The sequence below is a fragment of the Pelophylax lessonae genome (genome assembly GCF_965119305.1).
Source record: "Pelophylax lessonae genome assembly, chromosome: 11".
In the NCBI taxonomy this organism is placed as follows: domain Eukaryota; kingdom Metazoa; phylum Chordata; class Amphibia; order Anura; family Ranidae; genus Pelophylax; species Pelophylax lessonae.
The window spans coordinates 50777258-50798939 of NC_138778.1; the positions used below are offsets into that span (position 1 = coordinate 50777258).

At 43.7% G+C, this 21682-nt stretch overlaps 1 protein-coding gene across 1 annotated transcript in view; it reads left to right on the top strand.

Moving 5' to 3' along the window:
* The window catches only part of CHD6 (chromodomain helicase DNA binding protein 6), a 239720-nt gene that overhangs the window by 115307 nt on the left and 102731 nt on the right, over positions 1-21682 (top strand). The window contains exons 10-12 of the mRNA XM_082271900.1: positions 9931-10065; positions 17263-17384; positions 19847-20090. Of these exons, the coding sequence (XP_082128026.1) occupies positions 9931-10065; positions 17263-17384; positions 19847-20090 (501 nt within the window). The remainder of the gene's footprint in view (positions 1-9930; positions 10066-17262; positions 17385-19846; positions 20091-21682) is intronic.

A 21682-nucleotide genomic window follows, 5' to 3' on the forward strand; every position in this document is an offset into this window, starting at 1 on the left:
GGATTCCTCCAGCTATCCTACAAGCTAGAACCCCTGTGTTAATCACTCTTCCCACTGTCCCCACACACCACAAACGATAGCCTGCCACCACCCAACAGTTTGTCCGCAGACTGGTCTGCTGGGACACCACACACACGCAGATCTCTGGTTTACAATCTGCATGCAATCTGCCAACACACAGTGTAATTGCATACAGATTGGCATGTAGCGTAGACCAAGCAATTGGGCACTAAAATGCAACAATCTCTTCAGAGATATGAGTCCTAGCTTAGCACACAGAAGTCACTTATTAATTTTATAATTTAATATTCCGAAAGTGGGCAGTGCATAAAAAATATATACAAAGCAAAAGCAGTTACAAAAAATGCAAAAAAGATAAAAAGACACACAATTGGCAATTTGCTATTAAAATAAAAATAAAAATAAAAACAGAAATAAACTTTACCGAAGCTTATCCCTTGGTAGAAGCATACCGGAAACCGCGTGGGGACTCCCCAGTTTAGAACTGGCTTCAAGGAAGAACGTGTTTATATCTCAGGTTCCCCAATTTATTGGGATGTGGGCTGGACTTTAGCCCTTGGCCAATCAACCCCAGGGGGTTGTCCCCATCCCAGCCCACAGGAGGTTTCGTGTCCTGAACTGACCAGAGTTGAATTGTCCCAGAACAGCGCTGACCACTGAGTCAGGGATAGGAATTCCGACACCAGCGCATCGGTCTGATCGCGACAGTACCAAACACTGTTTGCCTGCCGTAGTCAGGCGCCATATAACGGTTTTGTGCAATTCTCTAGGATTCTACACCCGCTACAGACACAGATTTACATGTACTTGTAGCCCAACACGTGATCCATAAGAAGGAATTATTTTCATCTCTCTGCCACTAATATTTCACCTATTATAGGAGATAAAATACATTCCTTTTGATCTGATGATACCGCTCAAAGCTTGCAGACTCTTTGGAGCCTCTCACTGCCCCCCTGCGAATCCTTGTAGCCAAGATGACTAGCGGTTTTCTTTGAAGCTCCAGGAAGGTGACAACTTTTGTTCACTTGCATGGGAGACTTTATTGGCATGTAGGTGTCAACTCTATCCTAGAGAATGGTCCTGTCCCTTTCAGATGCTAATAACAGGACATATGTGTATGACTGATACTAATAACAGGACATATGTGTATGACTGATACTAAATACTGTATTCTTAATAACTCCAAATGACGCTACATCCACAATTGTACTATTTCTACAGATCACTTCATATCTCGCTAATGCACAACTACCCTACCCTTACATTTATGTTACAATAGGAAACATTTTTTAAATATGGGACATATTTATGATAATGGTTCATGTTTTTTAGAAGAGCGTGATCTTTTAATATTCTAGTTAGGACATCACGGATATAGACACACTGATCTATATACACTATATTTGGTTCTATTTTGCGCAGCACAATCTATATTATTTTGTTCTTACACTTACCATAAGGGGAGTGATTAGTGCAAGTAGCCTTATTTTCTTTGCTTTACATAGTAGTTCGCAGATTATTTATTACATGTTTGTAATGGTGCAGAAAACAGTCATGCTCCAAGAAAGATGTAGCTGGCAACTTCAGAATCCCATGAAAATCTTTTTTCGCTACGTGAAGGTCAAGATTGAAAACAACTGACGCATTTCGTCATGCAGCCTTGGGATTCTGGAGTTGCCGGCTACATCTTTCTTGCCGCTGCGTTTTCAATGGCCATTTTAGCCAGAGCACCCAGTGTCCTTAATCTATGAGTTGTATTCCCTGTTTGTGTCTTTGTGCTTTATTTTTTTTAAGCTATATTCAGAAAAAAATGAATTTTAAAACATAAACATGTCTTGATATGATTAAGTCAAGTTGAGCATGCATAGGTTAAAAAAGTGGAAAGCATCAAGTTGCCTTTTTAAAGAAGTTTTATCAAATGTATTTAGTTCCTCCTGTGCCCCTGGGAACAAAGTACATGTAGTACTTTGTCCTATTTCTCTAGATGGTCTGAGAAAGCATCTCTTCCCCCCCACCTCTGTTTGACCATGCTACATACAGTGGGGAAAATAATTATTTGATCCCCTGCAAATTTTGTAAGTTTGACCACTTACAAAGAAATGAAGGGTCTATAATTTTTATCTTGGGTGTATTTTAATTGATCGAGATTAACCAGAAAAAAAACACATAAAACAATGTTATGAATTGAGTTGCTGTTCAGTGAGTAAAATAAATATTTGATCCCCAAGCAAAACATGACTTAGTACTTGGTGGAGAAACCCTTGTTGGCAAGCACAGAGGTAAGATGTTTCTTGTTGTTGGTTACCAGGTTTGCACACATCTCAGGAGGGATTTTGGTCCACTCTTCTTTACAGATCCTCTCTAAATCCTTAAGGTTTCTTTGCTGTCGTTTGGCAACTCAGTTTCAGCTCCCTCCATAGGATTAAGGTCCGGAGCCTGGCCAGGACATCCCATGACCATAATGTGCTTCTTCTTGAGCCACTTCTATGTTGCCTTGGCGGTATGTTTTGGGACATTGTTATGCTGGAAGACCCAACCACGACCCATTTTCAGTTTTCTGGCTGAGGGAAGAAGGTTCTCATTGAAGATTTTACAATACATGTCCCCATCCACTGGCCCCTCAATGCAGCAAAATCAGCCTGTACCTTTAGCAGAGAAACCGCTCCAAAGCATATAATTTCCACCCCTGTTCTTGACTGTAGGGATGGTTAGATAGGTTGAAAAAAGACACTATTCCATCCAGTTCAACCTATGATGAGTGTGTGTATGTGTTTATGTCAATAGTACATCATATACCTCTGTATGTTGTAGGGTGTCCTTAGGGTCTTAGTCAACATTTTTCTTCCTCTAAACACGGCGACTCGAGTTAATGCCAAAGATCTCTCATCTAAACACAGCACTTTTTCCCAATCTTTCTCTGAATCATTTCGATGTTCATTGGCAAACTTCAGACGGGCCTGTAAATGTGCCCGCCTGAACTTGTGGGCACTGCAGGATTTCAATTCATGGAGGCATCTTGTTACCTATAGTTTGGTGACTGTGGTCCCAACTGCCTTGAGCTACTCCCATGTTTTTTTTGTGTTTCTTCAATTTGCAAATAATCGCTCTAACAGTTGTCTCCTTCTCACCAAGCTTCTTGCTAATAGTCTTGTGCAGGTTTATAATCTTGTCCCTGACATCCTTTGACAGCTCTTTAGTCTTGCCTATGATGTTGAGGTTTGAATGGAAGAAAGAGATTCTGTGGACAGGTGTCTTTTTATACAAGTTGTCCTTAGGAGCATCTCCTTAAATTGACAGGACTAATCTGTCTGTGGGAGCCAGAATTATTGTTGGTTGCTTGGGGATCAAATACTACTTTTACTCATTAAACTGCAACTCGATTTATAACATTTGTATCGTGTTTTTTCTGGATTTTTGGTTGATATTCTGTCTTTATCATTTAAAATACACCTATGATAAACATTGTAGACCCTTAATTTCTTTGTAAGTGGGCAAACCTTCAAAATCTGCAGGAGTTCAAATAATTGTTTTCTCCACTGTATTCAAGGAAACAACTGTCTATTTAGTTAGGATTTTGAGGGGGTCTTGGCACCAGGTGCTTGCCCAATACCAGTGCAATCACTGAGCATGCAAAGGAAGGGGGTGTGTCAGCTAGACTACCACAAAAAATCCCTAAGATAGGTGAAAAAAAAGGTATTTATACATTTACATATGGACCTATATAAATATATATAATTTTTTTTTAAATGCTCATGAGAGTTCTCCTGTAATTGGAAAATTATAAGCATAATCCAAATTTAGGCCCAAACCTCCCTCTCTGTTTCTACATCATGGCACAGCATTCATGTTTTCCTTTTTTTTGATGTTTCTGTAGCATTAAATTATTATTATATATATATATATTTTTTTTTTTACACCCTGTGTTTTCACACCAGGCTTGTATAATTAATGCAGGGGCAGTGAACAATGTGGTGCAGGTATTAGTCCCAGATCTCACCTGAATTGACTGGGCTTAGGTGAGCAGGTCAAAATGACATCCTCTGAGAAACCTCTGTACAGACGCTTACTAGAGGAAACCTTAACAGAAAGAAGCTGCCTCTTCCCTCGCTCTGCCTAGCTGAGCAGAGGGGAGAAGGGAGCTGCTAGGTTCCCTCTTGACCACTCAGGCATGCCCTCACCAGAGGGAGCAGGCTCATTGATGCAGAAGAAGCAAACCAGTAAGCTGTTCTAGCTTGTTTTGCACCCTGTACAGTGCAAGTGTGCTGGGTGTGCGCTGCCTAATGGCAGAGAGGGGGAGTATACCTCCTGGGACTGCCCATAGGCGTAGTCCAGTTCTTTTCTGCCTAGTGTCCTACTCCTGTAGGGTGCAGTATAACTCTATGGTCCAGAAGATCAGGAGCCGTGTCAATGAACATCAGAGAAATTGATTTTACGATAAGTCAAAAATCTATTTATTTTTTTTTCTCTTTCGTTCATTGAGGACACAATTCCTTAGGTTTCCTGACTAATGGGTTATACTGCCCTCTACAGGAGTAGGACACTAGGCAGAAAAAAGAACCAGAGGTATGCTCTCTGCTATAGGTTTTTTTTCTGCCTAGTCAGGAGTAAGGACCTAGTTCCTTGCTGGGATCTCTGGTCCTTGCAATTTTTTTTCCTTTTTAAATGGCTTTTTTTCTGCAAGATCTACAGTGAACTGCCAGACTGGGTGACGGGCTGGATAATTTAGATCCAGTGGTCACCACAGTCTGGCCAGCAAGCACCCAGCAAGCACGCGCAGACCACAGCTCCGGGCTAGGTCGGCCGCGACAGGCCCCATCCTGGACCGGGGCAGCCAACGCGGGACACATATGACCGGGTGCCTATAGTCCGCGTCACAGTGTTGCCTTGGCCAACAGCCCCTCACTTCTATGGTGAGGAGGTTCTGTATTGGGAGTGTTACCCGCATGCACGCTGGTAAGTAGATGGCCCCTTCCCTCCTTCCTGGATGGTAAGTGGGGCGCGGGTACTCCCTGGGTTGGTTGATCCCTCTGGGTTTCAGCCCCACCCCCCCTCCCCCACTCCCACCATGGTGGGGCCATGGCCGGGTTTATCCACATGCCCTGGTCCTTCTGGCCTGGGTATCCAACGGGTGCATTGTCCCCTCCGCCCTCGAGGTTGTCTGTGCTGAGGGGGGTCTCCCTTGGGCTCACAGTTTCTGCCGTTAGACCTGGGGAGCGGGTTACTGGACTTCTGCGGTTCTGCGCTGCTTGCGCTCAGACCTGCCAGTAATTGAGGCTGCAGCTTTGCGGTCTACTGGCCAGACGCTCTGTGGAACAACCCTATTGAGAGCAGCTTAAGCCGCCGCTCCCTGTGCAAACATCCGCCCTCCCCTCTCTGCGTGGGATCTCAGTCGGCGGCCCCCTCTGGGTTTTTTTTTTCTTTGTTTCCTGGAGCGCCCCTGCCCTCCCCTACCTCATCTGTCATCAGATCCTGAATCTGGCTCTGTTGCCGCACATGTGCCCGCCCTGCTGGGTTGGTAGCCACGTTCCCTAACCTGTCCGCTAGTGAGGAGGATTCCTCCACAGCTGTAGCTGCGCTCTCGAGGAGCTGGTTGACGCAATGGTTGCATCCATGTGGGTGACTTTGCAGATTGAGGTGCAGATGAGGCGGCTGCTTCGGTAACCGTCCCTCCTTTTTTAGCACTCACTAGCCGTCTCGCACTGCAAACGTGTTTCCTTATCCCTCCTTTTTTGACAAATTTGTTTATACTACATAGGAGCGTCTAAAACGCCTTCTTTTGGTTCCTACACGCCTTGTTGTGAGGTAGCCCTTTGCTTAGTGGCTACTCCAGAAGTGGACTGTTCCACCAGTGGTGGACCCCCCCTGTCTCCAGGTTGAACAGGCAACCATGATTCCGGTAGAAGAATCCCCGGGCCTTTAAAGATCCGACTGACAGGAGGGTGGTAGCTGTGGCCGCATTAGGTTCTTTGTTGCTGGCTCTGTGTTTAGGCCAGTTTTGGTCATTGCCCTAGTGTCCCAAACACTGAGTGGACTATGCTTTTGCGCTGTGGCCTAGAGGGTGAGCAGGTTCCCCCTGCCTTGCTGAGAGGCGGACCAGTTGGTCCAGGGGCTGAAGTTTGTCTCTTTGGACGGGGCTACCCTGATTCTAAGCTGTTTCGGCAGTAGGCTTAGGCGTGTATTGGGGCTTAAGTGTTGGTCAGCGGAGCAGACATTTAAAGAAACTCTGACTGCATTATCCATTCAATGCAACCACCTGTTTGGGACTACCCTGGATGACATCATTAAGAGTCCCACAGGGGGGGGAAGAGTATCTTTCTTCCACAGTCTGGGTAGGAAAGAGAACCTTGTCGCAGACGTGGCCTGTATTTATCGGATGACAATAGTTTTTCAAGTCCTCCTAGGGAGGGTCCCTGTGGCTCTGGTCTAATTGGCCGAGTGCAGGATTTTTTCAAGTCCACAGACAAGATTCCTTCAGTTTGAATGTGCACCCCCACCCGAGCCTGAGGTGGTGTGGCATTTTTTGCTGGTTTTCCAGGCCAGTGGACCTCCTTAGTAAATAAACCAACGAGTCCACAAAGGGATACTGTCCGGTTACAAGTTTGTTTCGTTCTTGCTCTCCTTTCCAATTTTGTCTCAGACTGTTTGAAAGCTATGTTTGGGGCGGTGCATGACCTGTTGCTTCATCAGAATGGTTCAGGGTTTTTTATTTCAAGCCTGTTCCTGGTCCCAAAGATGAAGTTCTAGGTTCGTCCAATTTGGGTCTTTAGGGCTCTGATCTGCTTATGCGGGAACAGAAATTCAGAATGGAGTCTATTTGGTGGCACCCCTTCATCAGGGATTCTGCCTCTGTCCTCATCAAGGATGCTTTCCTGCACTTTCCAGTGTGTCCCAAACTCTAGCGTGGTGTTACCCTTGGGTCACGCCTCTGCTCCTTGGGTCTTCACAAAATGTTAGCCCCAGTTCTGGCATTGCTACGTCAGCGGGAGTTGTGGTAATGGGCTCCCTGGGTGACCTTATGAGCGGAGTCCTCGGTGGCCCTGATTGGCGATGCAGGGATCAATCTACTGACCCTGAAGGGTTCAGTTGGCCTCTGAATTACTAGAGGTCTGCTCTGATTCCATCCAAAGAATTGGATTAGTTGGGTCTGCTTCTTCCCCCTGAACAATCTCCAGAAGTTGCATGCTGTGATTCATCTACTGCTGTCCAGCAGGTTATCCTCCCTCCAGACTTGCATGCAGGTACTGGGCCTGATGGTATCTACCTTCATGGTGGTTTAGTTTGCACAGTTGCATTCGTGGTCCCTTTCAAGGGAGTTCTTGGTAAAATGGGACAAGTGTCCGCGGGCTTGGATATTTAGAACCGGCTGCGCCGTGCAACCAGTGGGGGGGGGATTCGTTCCTCAGCTCTTCCAGAGGGCAAATCCTTTCCCCCCTTGTTTTGGACAATGGTCACCACAGATGCCAGTCTGTCTGGGTGGGGAGGTGTCCTGGGACTGAGCTCTGCTCGGGGTTGTTGGATGCTGGAAAAGTCCAGATTACTGGTTAATGTCTTGGAAGTTTGGCTGATCAGGCTGTGCCTGGATCACTGGACTGATCGTCTCCAGATGGCTACTCATACGTTTCCAGTCGGACAAAGCCACGGTGGTGGCCTATGTCAATTACCAGGGCGGAACAAAGGGTGTATTGGCAGCACTGGCAGTAGCCGACATCCTTTGGTTGGCAGAACGCTTCGTTCTTGCTCTCTCCACAGTACATATGCCAAGGGTGAACAGCTGACAGGTGGACTAGCTTAGTCAGCAGGCATTGGACCAAAGGCAAGTGGTCCCTTTACCTGGACATGTTTCATCAGATATGTCTTTGGTGAATCTGTTGGCATCCTGGCTCAACAGAAAGGTACTGAGGTTTGTGGCAAGGTCACAGATGCCACAGAGGCTTTGGTGGCCCCGTGGGGCCAGTATTGTCTGATCTACACATTTCCTCCTCTCAAGCTTCTACCGCGGCCCAAGGAATTCCGGTCATTCTAGTGGCCGCGGACTGGCTTCGCTGGTCTTAGTCCACTGACCTGGTGTGATGGGTCGCCGACGTCCTTTGGACACTGCCCTTCGGGGGTCTGCTGTCCCAAGGGCCGATCTTTCATTCGGCTTTGCAGTCCCTGGTTTTTATGGCCTGGTTGTTGAAAGCCAGATGCTGAGGGATAGAGGTTTTTTGTCTGGGTCTCTATTTCCGACACTGCTGAAGGCTAGGTAGTCTACCTCTAGGAAGATCTACCATTGTGCGTGGAAAGCGTAACTCATTGTGCGAGTCACTTGGTGTTCATCCTTGTTTTTTTTTTCTCGGTGGCTCGGGTCTTGACCTTCCTTCAATGGGTGGTTGAGCAGAAATTGTCCTCGAGTACTATCAAGGGCCAGGTGTCGACCTTGGCGGTATTCATTTTACGGCCGCTGGCCACGCACTCCCTGATGGGTATCTTTCTTCAAAGGGTTCGACGTTTGACTCCACCGGTGCGGTCTCCTCTTCCTCCTTGGGATCTAAACTTGGTGCTTTCAGTCCTCCAGAAGCCTCCCTTTTCCAATATTCAGGAAATTCCCCTGCTTACACTGTCCCAGAAGGTGGCCTTTTTTGATAGCTATCACCTCTGCTCGCAGGGTGTCGGATTTGGCGCAGTTATTTTGTCGCATCCGTTACTTGGTGGTCCACGAAGATAAGCGGGTTCTTGCCCCTGTCCATTCTTCTTTCCTAAAGTAGTCTCTGATTTCCATTTGACTGAAGACACCGTGTTGCATTCCCTGTGTCCCAGGCCTAAACATCCTAAGGATATTGCGTTGCATGCCCTGGATGTGGTTCGAGCGATTCGGGTGTACTTGAAAGCTACGGAGTCCTTTCAGAAGTCACTCACTATTTGTGTTCACGGATGGGCCAAGAACAGGACTGTCCGCTTCTTCTGCGACCATTTCAAGATGGATCAAACCCGACAGTGACTCAGGCCTATTCAATCAAGGGTCAGGTTCCTCTGTTTCCCATGACAGCATGCTTTACTCGGGCGCTTAGTGCTTCCTGGGTTTTTCATCTTCAGGCGTCAGAGACGCAGGTTTGCAAGGCGGCCACTTGGTCGTCGGTGCACACTTTCACAAAATTCTAAAATGTGGATGTTTTGGCATCTGCAGATGCTTTCTTTGGCCGCAAGGTTTGCAGGCTGCTGTTTGGAGGGTCTAATGCCTTTTTGAGGGAGTAATGTTCAGGTGGGCTCCAGTTTTTTGTTGAGCTCTTGTTACCTGGTTGGCTAATGTTTAAGCCTTGGGAATTTTTTGCTGTTCCCACCCCTCATGTTTGACACTGATTTGGAATGTCCCAATGATCAAGAATCCTGATAAACTGTGTCTGTCAATGTACGAAAGAGGAAATTCGATTTTTGACTTATCGTAAAATCTATTTTGCTGATGTTCATTGACGGACACAGCACCTACCCCTCTATGGAGTTGTAATACTTCTGACACTTCTTGTAACAAAACTGAGTACCTATAGCAGATAGGGGGAGTATACCTCCTAGGACTACCCCTAGGCATAGTCAAGTTATTTAGTCTGTCTAGTGTCCTACTCCTGTAGGGGGCAGTATAACCTAATAATCAGGAATCCTGAGGAGCTGTGTGTCCCTCAATGAACATCAGAGAAATGGATTTTACGGTAAGTCAAAAATCCCATTTTATTTTATTTTTTTTTTGCCCACACCCTTTTTCATTGGTAAACACAAGCAGAGCACAAAAGTTGGCGATAAATAAGCCATAAGGACATTGCAATCCTGTGTATGTGTTTATTTTTTTAATGTACTATTTAGCAAAAAACCACTTGCTACAGATTTGTTGGTAGAGCAAGAATGCATTTGCATTTTTTTTAATGTGTTTTCTCACAGGAGGTGACACATTACCTGGTGAAGTGGTGCTCGCTGTCCTATGAAGAAAGCACTTGGGAGCTGGAGGAAGATGTTGATCCTGGCAAAGTCAAGGAATTTGAAACCCTTCAAGTTCTGCCTGAGCACATTGTTACAGTAAGTGTATGATCTCCCTATAAAATAAGGTGCATATCAATCGAAATTAACAAACACAAGCAGCGCTAATAACTAAATATCATAAAAATATGTGAATAAACACTGTATTGACAGTGCTGACGTCATCAATAATATAATGTCTGAAGTCCATGAAAGTCCAAACAGTCCATCACCAGGTGACCTTTCAGTGAAAGGGAATAGCAAACACCAACATCTATATCTAGCTGCCAGGGATATGCCTCCACCTCACCACGTGCACCCCAATGGTAATGCTCTTACCAGGACTTGCTGTACATTAAGCATGTAAATCCTCCACGGACTCTATCTTTGCTTCAGACCGCTTCACAATCAGATCGAATATATTCTCAGTCATCGAAGCATATGGGGAGTGAAAGACAGATGCACAATAGGGCAGTATTGCTTGGTAAAAAACATGCACCTTTATTCAAAATCCTCTCCCATCACACTTACATTGACAAAGAATTAAAAAAGCATAGTATTATTGTCAGCATCGGATTACCGTCCAGCCGCTTGTCTCCCGCTCACTCAGCGGCGTCCCGGAAGTTCCTCGAGACCGGACGGCGTCCTGTTGCTAGGGTGACCGCGCAAGTCACCGCCCTGACGTACGTTTCGTCAGCAGACTTCAACGGAGGGCGTGCTTGCGCGGTCACGCCACTTCCCTTATATCCCTTCTCCCTGATCGGCATTAACCGCTTCAGCACTGCCACAGCTGTTGCGGTCTGCCATCTACTGGGGGATATATGTATAGCAAGCTATGTAGCATCTTAAGCCGCCATTTATTTTCTTTATTCCTGCCGATATTGCAAACATCATAATTCATAGTGGCATTACTGCCTCATAGATGGGTACACATCCTGTATCTCTCTTAGCTCAAATAGATATAATACGAAGCAATATCAACATAGTTAGATGTATCTCTATGCGAAATTGGTGGCTGTTTTTCATTATTCCAATATAATATATCATAATAACCATCTAAACGTCTAACCACACTGTTCTGCCCTATTAGAACGAATGTGTACATGATAACTGAAAGTATTTCAAAAAAAATTTTACATATATATATTGATATGCCACCAATTTCGCAAACCTAGCCTAAATAATGGCCCAACATACATCTCCATATGTCAATCAGAACGGGTCAATGCAAGGCTAAGAAATACATATACTTAAAGATAACAATAATCATACACACTAACATTAAAATAATTATTGATAGCATTTTGCGTTCAATGATGGACGGACATAATGACACTGAGTATTAATTAGGATCCACACCACCATAAGTGGGGGTGTGTGTTTCCCATTAGCTTGCCACCCATAATATATTTGTTTGAGTTTTTTTGGATGGTTGGATTGGAGATACCCCATTGGGTTTGGGCAATTCCGTGATCATAGTTATTCCTTTTAGCTCGGGAAATTTTTGTGAACCCGTATCACAGGATGTGCGCTCTTCGAGCACAACAGATAGTATCTAACTTTGTAAAACATTTTTTTATCATTTTTTAATTGTTTTTTAAAATATATATAGCTATGAGCCCCTCCTAAGGACGGGCCTATGGCTTATTAGGATTTTACATTTATATTTATATTTATGAATTTATTCTAATATGTATGGGTTTTATATATTTATAACCTCATACCATTGCACATTTTAATGTTAGTGTGTATGATTATTGTTATCTTTAAGTATATGTATTTCTTAGCCTTGCATTGACCCGTTCTGATTGACATATGGAGATGTATGTTGGGCCATTATTTAGGCTAGGTTTGCGAAATTGGTGGCATATCAATATATATATGTAAAATTTTTTTTGAAATACTTTCAGTTATCATGTACACATTCGTTCTAATAGGGCAGAACAGTGTGGTTAGACGTTTAGATGGTTATTATGATATATTATATTGGAATAATGAAAAACAGCCACCAATTTCGCATAGAGATACATCTAACTATGTTGATATTGCTTCGTATTATATCTATTTGAGCTAAGAGAGATACAGGATGTGTACCCATCTATGAGGCAGTAATGCCACTATGAATTATGATGTTTGCAATATCGGCAGGAATAAAGAAAATAAATGGCGGCTTAAGATGCTACATAGCTTGCTATACATATATCCCCCAGTAGATGGCAGACCGCAACAGCTGTGGCAGTGCTGAAGCGGTTAATGCCGATCAGGGAGAAGGGATATAAGGGAAGTGGCGTGACCGCGCAAGCACGCCCTCCGTTGAAGTCTGCTGACGAAACGTACGTCAGGGCGGTGACTTGCGCGGTCACCCTAGCAACAGGACGCCGTCCGGTCTCGAGGAACTTCCGGGACGCCGCTGAGTGAGCGGGAGACAAGCGGCTGGACGGTAATCCGATGCTGACAATAATACTATGCTTTTTTAATTCTTTGTCAATGTAAGTGTGATGGGAGAGGATTTTGAATAAAGGTGCATGTTTTTTACCAAGCAATACTGCCCTATTGTGCATCTGTCTTTCACTCCCCATATGCTTCGATGACTGAGAATATATTCGATCTGATTGTGAAGCGGTCTGAAGCAAAGATAGAGTCCGTGGAGGATTTACATGCTTAATGTACAGCAAGTCCTGGTAAGAGCATTACCATTGGGGTGCACGTGGTGAGGTGGAGGCATATCCCTGGCAGCTAGATATAGATGTTGGTGTTTGCTATTCCCTTTCACTGAAAGGTCACCTGGTGATGGACTGTTTGGACTTTCATGGACTTCAGACATTATATTATTGATGACGTCAGCACTGTCAATACAGTGTTTATTCACATATTTTTATGATATTTAGTTATTAGCGCTGCTTGTGTTTGTTAATTTCGATTGATATGCACCTTATTTTATATCGTTTGTTTTAAGGCAGCCGCTTTGTATTTCTTATGTGTTATCTTATGGTGTATATGCACATGAGGTTCATCCATTGATCTAAGCGCTGGGTGATTGGGCTATCAGTTTTTTCTGAATGCTCAGTCCTTTTTTTATGTATGATCTCCCTGTCTCATTTCATTTTGCTGTCCTTACTGCAGAGCAGGCTATGCAGATTTAGAGTCCCTTTGTTTCAGAAGGCCAAGTAAAATTAGTTCTCTTCTCAGTAAGATATTAATGTATTCGTCCATCCCAAATTAAGTTTCTTTTTTTATTGTCCATTGAGGGGCACAGGAATTCGGACACAGTTGGCATATACTGTTGCATACAGGAAGAGTGGACACTGTCAAACCTAAAAAAAAAAGCATAGCCTACCCAGCATGCCTCTTTTTTTTTTTTTTCTAGTAGTGTCCTAGAAGAATGCACATTTTTTTTCTTCAGCTCTCCTGAGAAAAGTCCTGTTTTTTTAGCCTTTTTTTCTTTGCTGCTTCCACTGTGCTATCCTTAACTAATTTCCTAGCTTGACTTTGGAGTCCTGGACCCTTCTGGAGTGAATGTTGCAAGGTTAGTCTGGAATTTAACTTTTGGGTACTGGGTCCGCATATAGTGCTTTCCAGACTTCGTGTACTGGTAAAAGGTAGCTGCAGAGTTCTTTCCAAGTCTAGAGCCATTGTCTCTATGCTCATTCTGCTGAGTATGCCACCCAGGCAGAGCATCTGGAGCTAACTTGCTATTTGGACCTCAAGGTACCTTTCAAATTTCCAGCTGCTGTGAGTTTTAACACAAAGGGTATTGCTGAGGGTATGGTTGCTGATATAATCTGTTGGGTGATCATTACGCTGCTGCTTCTTTGCTAAGCTTCACATAGAACTCTGATCTTGTTCTATTGCTACTGATCACCAACAGTTACCTGGTTATTTCCATCTGAACCTCAACAGCCATTAGCTGCCTGGTTTTGTAAGTACCTGAGGCCTTTGCCTCCCACTTGGGGCCTATTTTCATCACTGCCACACGGTCACAGCTTGCCTTTATTAGACACAGATGGGACAGCCCTGCTGATATGGGCGACCCCACCCCATGCTCAGCTAACCCTTCCAGATACATCCACTTGGTATCCTCTGATGGCACCGACACCTGCAATCTGAAATACAGGAACTCTCTAGTTATAGGGTCTTCATCATTTGAGTCTTTTCTTGGCTCTGTTGAGTGAGGCTGCATCCTCTACCCTTTCATCAAGGGCTTCTATTGCAGTTCCTCAAAATATTGTCACAATTTACCTAGTTCCTCTCACTTACTGACCGCCGAGGCTCTGGGTGCACTCCAGCGCCATCCCCTGCAAAGTCTATAACTGACCACCTCAAGGCCTTTAGCTGGGTGTACACTAGTGGAATTTCAAACACAATTTGAAAAATTAAAATTTTCAAAACCTTCAGATTTCGCTAGAATGTACTTCAGATTATCTTTTTGCTGTTTAAAATTTGTACATCAGAGAAAATTTTTCCATTCTGCGCCTTCAAATTTTCTCGTCACTGCAATCAAAAATGACCATTAGTTTTACCCCACTAATAATTAGAAAACAAATTAACACAATTTCCTTACAATGAAAAATGTCGAACAATATTTTACCACTGTATACCCAGCTTTAAAGCAGGCCAAGCCACTGGTCACTGTAATCATCTATGACTGAATCAAGGTCCCGACGCTTGTTCTCTGAATAGAGGCACTGCAGTCTCCTACTGTAACCTCAGAATTACAAGGGGTCGTTTCAGTCCTGGTTTATGCAGTATGCACTACCTTGCATTTGGAAGATCAGCCTGCTGTCACCAGCCTGTGGTCTTTTTTAGAGCTTCTACAGCTGCAAAGACTTTTCAGTTAAACCCCGGTATTAAAGGTATTCTTGTATGCAGACTGGAAGCACCCAAAAGGGTCAAGGGGCCCACCCAAGACAGTGTTGGAAAGGTTCCCTTCTGAGAGGGAATTGTGGTGATTACACATTGTAGAGCTGCTAGTGACTTGCCTTTACAGGAAGGCTACTAGACATATAGACCTGCTTACTTTTAAAGGATTGTACTGTCAGGCAGTTAGAATGCATCTTTAAATCCCATTTTGCTGTGTCAGGTTCTTCCCTCCACCTCTGTATTTTCTGTGACCGTAATATTTCAAGTCATGACAAATTGAGTTAAATCCCTCAAAAATTATCTTTTCACCGCTGTGGTGTCTTTTACAGCTGTTGGTGGTCTTTCTATCCAGGTCTTTAGCTTCAGGTTGATTCCCAGTGTCCTCCCTCTGGTCATTTTGACATGTTCCCTTAAATGGTAGGGAGGTCAGACTCCTCTGGTTGCTGATTTGGGCATTAGTTCTTCAGGTAGCTCTTCTGTACCCAGTCTTTGTTGGGACGGTTACTGGTTGTTTTGTTGCCCACCCCAAAGTTGAACTGGTTTTGGACATCCGACTTCCTCTGTCCCTCAAAGATAGGAGAAAATAGGATTTTTGTACTCCCCTTAAAATCATTCTCTTGGAGTCAATTGAGGGACATGGTCTGTGTTCATGCTCTGTGTACTACTGTCCTGAAACCACTCCAATTAGACTCACTTGGCACATGGACACAGAACAAAACAGCGATTTCTTCAGACTAACAAAAGGGAGCAATCTGCAACAGTTTGTTAAAATCCTTGCAAATGTACATAGATCACTCAGAGAGGAATGTTTTATTTCCTCAACGAAAGTGGATTTACTCTTTAGAGGGGATATAAACCCTCATATATTCCCAGTGAAGTTAAAAGCCTTAGATGATACACAGAAATTAAACAAATCTCCCTACATAAGTTTTACTTGTATATCTGCTTGTCTTCAGCTTTCTACACTGTTTAGAAAGTGAACATTGTGTTAGAATTTTTTCTTCCTGTTCCAGCACTGGGTGTGGAGTCTTGGCATGCACTGTGTGAGAGTTGATTGGAGGAAAGGCACCCCCCTCCCATATAGGCAGAGGAAGGAAGAAACTTGCAGAGCTGTGCTGTGAATAGACCAGCTCTCTGCTAACCTATCTCTATGCACCCACCCAACACAAATTTGCAGCTGCTTTTATCTCCTGTCTTGGATAACCTGTCAGAAGTTATGCTGATAACAAAGGAACGGAGCAGCACAGGGACACGGGACTTACTGCTTTGGAGATAAATAAGTAAACCCTACAGATATATGTGCTCAGGTCAGATTTCATGAATGGGGTTTCCATGCACTTTATGGTAACTTGCATCTCTTGAAATAGGTGGATTGTAGCTTCCTAGTTAAAACAGATCAAAACCATGCTGATGTAATGTTCCAAAAATGTACCGTTTCAAAGACCTAGATCCTAATGTGGTATAAACATATTACATATATTTGGTCGAAAAGGCAAAAAGAAAACCTTGCTTTTTTGCAACTGTGACGCAGCTGCTCCCACAATCTTGTTGGTTATCCCTAGCTTGGCCTGGCATCTGCTCTGGATAAGATCCTGGCGGACCATTCACTTGCACGCTCCTATCACGTGCATGCACAAATGACAGGCAGCAGACTTAGATTTGTTGCTTCCTTGACACCATTGGGTTTTGTGGGCTGCTCCGTCTCAAGCTCCAAACGTACTACATTGTTGTCGCTGGGCAATACGTGACATTTGCAACTGATTCTTTCTACATACTGCCAAAAGGTTGTTGACACCTTAAATACAACTAAGAGCTTGTGCACATCCCATTCCAAAGCTATGGGCATTAATTTAGATTTTGGCCAACATTTTCCCACTTTTTTTCAAATGCTGTCCAAAAGACGTTGGGTGTCTGTTGGGAATGTCTGTCCTTTTAGCCAAAAGAGAATTTGAGAATTTATGAGATCATGTGACCGGTGCTGGATGAGAAATCCTGGCTCAGTCACCATTTCAGTTCATCCCAAAGGTGTTCAGTAGGGTAGAGGTCAGGTCTCTGTGCAGGCCTCATGAATTCTCCACACTGAACATGTCAAAACTTACCTTATGGAGCTGGCTATGTGTACAGGGACACTGTAATGCTGGAACAGAAATGGGTCCTTACCCCATTTCTTGTCACAAGTTTGGAAGCCCATTATTGGCTAAAATGTCTTTGGATACTGTACAATTAACAGTATTCTTCTATAGAAACCCCATAACTCAATTTCGATGTGTACCCCCATAGTTTTGGCAATATAGGTTGATGTCATGGTCTGAATGTTTGCTCTTTGTTAAATATTTGTTATATTTATTTATTTTTTATTTTTTTTTTAATTTTTAATTAACTATTGTGTTTCTCCAGGAGCGGCCACCTTCAGAGTTGTGGCAGAAGCTGCAGTGTTCCCGCACATATAAAAATAACAACCAGCTAAGGGAATACCAGTTAGAGGGCATGAACTGGCTGCTCTTCAACTGGTACAACAGGTGAGATGAGAATTTCTTTAGATTGGTGTAAAATAATATGCTTAAATATGGGCTGTTAACATGGGGCATGCAGCTCCCCTCAAGCTGAATATATTTGCTTGTGTGTAGCATTGAGTAAGCATTACAATAAGCACACTAAACAATAGCTGAACTTCGTTTTAAATTCTACTCTTTGAAATAAGCTTATTCTTTTTTTGTTGTTTTTTTTAACGTTTTGGGTAAAGTGGATTAATACCTTACCCCATTCTTGATACCCCCTTTCCCGTCATGGCTCTGCTTTGAGCTGAATCTGTCCATCTGAAGTTTCTGTAAATTGAGCAGGTAGACATCAGTCGGTCTTGATGCTTCATTATTAGCTGATCTTTTGGTCTCATGCTGCAGGCAATAGGTGCTTAAGTATAAAGTGGTCACCGCCTCCATCTAGAACTGGTCTTAATGGTAAGAAGCACTGGAAGGGCGGACGCATATCAAAAACGAAGAGATTTCCAGTCACAACTTACCAACCAGTCAGCGACCAACCGAATTGACCTGTCTAACAGTATGCGTTAAAAACAGGGGTTTGGTTGCACACATTTGCAAATACATACGTAAGCTGCAGGCCCCGACAAGGCACCCTGTGATCTGCAGTCCCTAACTCTACAATTTAAAGAGTCTCTACAGTGAGAGCACATGTATTTAATGGGATAGATGGAGGACAGGTGACTAGAGGGAGCCCACCCCTCCTTAAAGGCACAGGGTCACGCTGAACACCCAGCACATCGCACAATGGCGGCAAAGGTGTCAGTGCGTTGCCTGGCTCAATATAAATATCAATAATGCATAAAGTGGTCACCGCCTCCATCTATAACTGGTCTTAATGGTAAGAAGCACTGGAAGGACGGACGCATATCAAAAACGAAGAGATTTCCAGTCACAACTTACCAACCAGTCAGCGACCAACCGAATTGACCTGTCTAACAGTATGCGTTAAAAACAGGGGTTTGGTTGCACACATTTGCAAATACATACGTAAGCTGCAGGCCCCGACAAGGCACCCTGTGATCTGCAGTCCCTAACTCTACAATTTAAAGAGTCTCTACAGTGAGAGCACATGTATTTAATGGGATAGATGGAGGACAGGTGACTAGAGGGAGCCCACCCCTCCTTAAAGGCACAGGGTCACGCTGAACACCCAGCACATCGCACAATGGCGGCAAAGGTGTCAGTGCGTTGCCTGGCTCAATATAAATATCAATAATGCATAAAGTGGTCACCGCCTCCATCTATAACTGGTCTTAATGGTAAGAAGCACTGGAAGGACGGACGCATATCAAAAACGAAGAGATTTCCAGTCACAACTTACCAACCAGTCAGCGACCAACCGAATTGACCTGTCTAACAGTATGCGTTAAAAACAGGGGTTTGGTTGCACACATTTGCAAATACATACGTAAGCTGCAGGCCCCGACAAGGCACCCTGTGATCTGCAGTCCCTAACTCTACAATTTAAAGAGTCTCTACAGTGAGAGCACATGTATTTAATGGGATAGATGGAGGACAGGTGACTAGAGGGAGCCCACCCCTCCTTAAAGGCACAGGGTCACGCTGAACACCCAGCACATCGCACAATGGCGGCAAAGGTGTCAGTGCGTTGCCTGGCTCAATATAAATATCAATAATGCATAAAGTGGTCACCGCCTCCATCTATAACTGGTCTTAATGGTAAGAAGCACTGGAAGGACGGACGCATATCAAAAACGAAGAGATTTCCAGTCACAACTTACCAACCAGTCAGCGACCAACCGAATTGACCTGTCTAACAGTATGCGTTAAAAACAGGGGTTTGGTTGCACACATTTGCAAATACATACGTAAGCTGCAGGCCCCGACAAGGCACCCTGTGATCTGCAGTCCCTAACTCTACAATTTAAAGAGTCTCTACAGTAGGTGCTTAAGTAGCCAAGTAAATATTTTGTGGCCTTTTCTCACAAAGACATTTAGTCAAGGTCACAGAGGTGTTAGGAAGCAGACGAGAAACCGCTAAATGAAATGCAGGGTCAGAAAAAAGGGTCCTACTCTTTAAGTACTCGAAAGAAAATTAACATAACCTCTTAAAGAAAATATTTGATGCCTACATTTCCAGCATAAGTTGAAAGCTTTGTTCTCTGGAATTATGGGCACTGTAGGGCTTCCAGGCGAGTCAGATACCATGTCCCTGATGGGCATAGTGTTTCCCCCAGCCTCTGCTACATAATTTCAGGACACAGTAGAGACAGAACAGCCATCAGGTGGAACCACATCATCCAGTAAAGGACCAAGTATGCAGTGCACCTTCGAGAGTGTGACGATCACTCTTCGGCTGTGCGAGAAAATAAAAAAGAAACCTGCAAAGGAAGATATGCAATTTTCCATGCTAGGTTAGGTTTACTAGTGTTTTGATGATTTCAAGTGTGAATAGTAATGACTGCTTTTTCACCACCTAGAAAAAACTGTATCCTGGCAGATGAGATGGGTCTTGGTAAAACCATCCAGTCCATCACTTTTCTCTCAGAGATTTTCTTCATGGGAATCCGGGGACCTTTTCTGATCATTGCTCCTCTGTCCACAATCACCAACTGGGAGCGGGAGTTTCGAACGTGGACAGAGATGAATACTGTGGTTTACCATGGAAGCCAGATCAGTCGGCAGATGATCCACCAGTATGAGATGTTCTACAGGGATGCCCAAGTGAGTATTATTTATTTTTTTAGAATTAGATCATTTTTATTAAATGTTTCATGTTAACACATACAAAACAATCACACAACACTGTTTACAGCTTTCATTGAGAACCATATTCATGTCATGTAATTTGTGTATGTAATGAAACAATCATCTGTTACATTAAGGGGAGAAACCTGAGATATAGTACATTCCATATTGAAGTTACAGACTAACATACTGTCTAAAAATAAACAAAAAGAACCAAACCAAAGACCGTAGAGGCCTTTTGTGCCTTTCATCAGGGCTAACACATTATATGTCACAAGCCATATGCCTCATCTGGTTATTATGAGCATCCACCACACATCCATGCTCAAGTCATAATAGTTCTTAAAGCTGTTGTATACTTAAAAAAAAAAAAAAAAAAAAACCCTGCAAGACAAAGGCATAATGAGCTAGTATGCATCGCATACTAGCTCATTATGAAATACCTTAGAACGAAGCCCCGACACGGACCCCCCGGACACCGCTGTGGGAGCTGACATGATCCCTCGACGTCTCTTGCGCGTTCGTCGACTCCGGCGCTGTGATTGGCCGGAGCCGCGATGACGCATGCGCGCGGGAGTCATTTTCCGGCAAGGAACGCTGAAGGTCCGCCGGACCTTCAGAGCACATGCGCCGATCGCGTGAGCGACTGCATGCAGTGAAAATATCTCCTAAACCGTGCCGGTTTAGGAGATATTAATTGTACCTACAGGTAAGCCTTATTATAAGCTTACTTCCTAGTTAAAAGTCGCAAAAAGCGGTATACTACCGATTTAAGGGGGATGTTTGTCTTCTTGATTAGCATATATTTAATTTACGCCCTCCAGCAGGTCAATTAGCAGGACGATAGTCTGTTAAAAATAAGTGGGGCTGGGACAAGGCCAGGGATAGCTAACCACATATACCATATATTTTCAAGCTGTGCATGGCACTTCCTGTGCTGAGTCAAATTTCTAATTTGATTTACTGATGCTGCGGTCATATAATGGCGTTTATTTCCTGCTGTAAGACTGTTGATAAAGTCAAAGATGTACAGCACAGGAACCTAATGAGAGCTATGTCCAGTATTTTTTTTTTGCAATCCTCTTATAGGGCAGATCCAGCATGATTATGAAGGAGTATACTGACCTCCATGTCTGATTTTTTTTGATCTGCAAATTTAGATTTTTATTTAATTTCTTTTTAACTTTAAGTCCCCTTCCGCCCTCCGATCCTTACTGGCTAACCTTTCCCATTTCCTATGTTAAATAAATTATTTCTTTCCTTAAAAAATACAATTTGTTATAGCTTTTATTTGCACCAGTTATTTTAACAGCCTCCAGCGAACCATATTTAGTCTTTTTTGTTTTTCTCTGTATGCAGCGCATTCGGACCGTGTTATATTCATCTGCTTATAATGAATAAGGCACAGGGGATATTTAAGAAATATTTTTTTCTTCTTGCTCATTGTAGGACACAACAGACTTCTGTCTTATTGGCTCCTTTCAGAGATTGTATCAATAAACATTCTGTATTCTGGCTTATTCACCTGCTCTCTTACTAATGGACCCTTTCAGGGACCTTTCCTGATA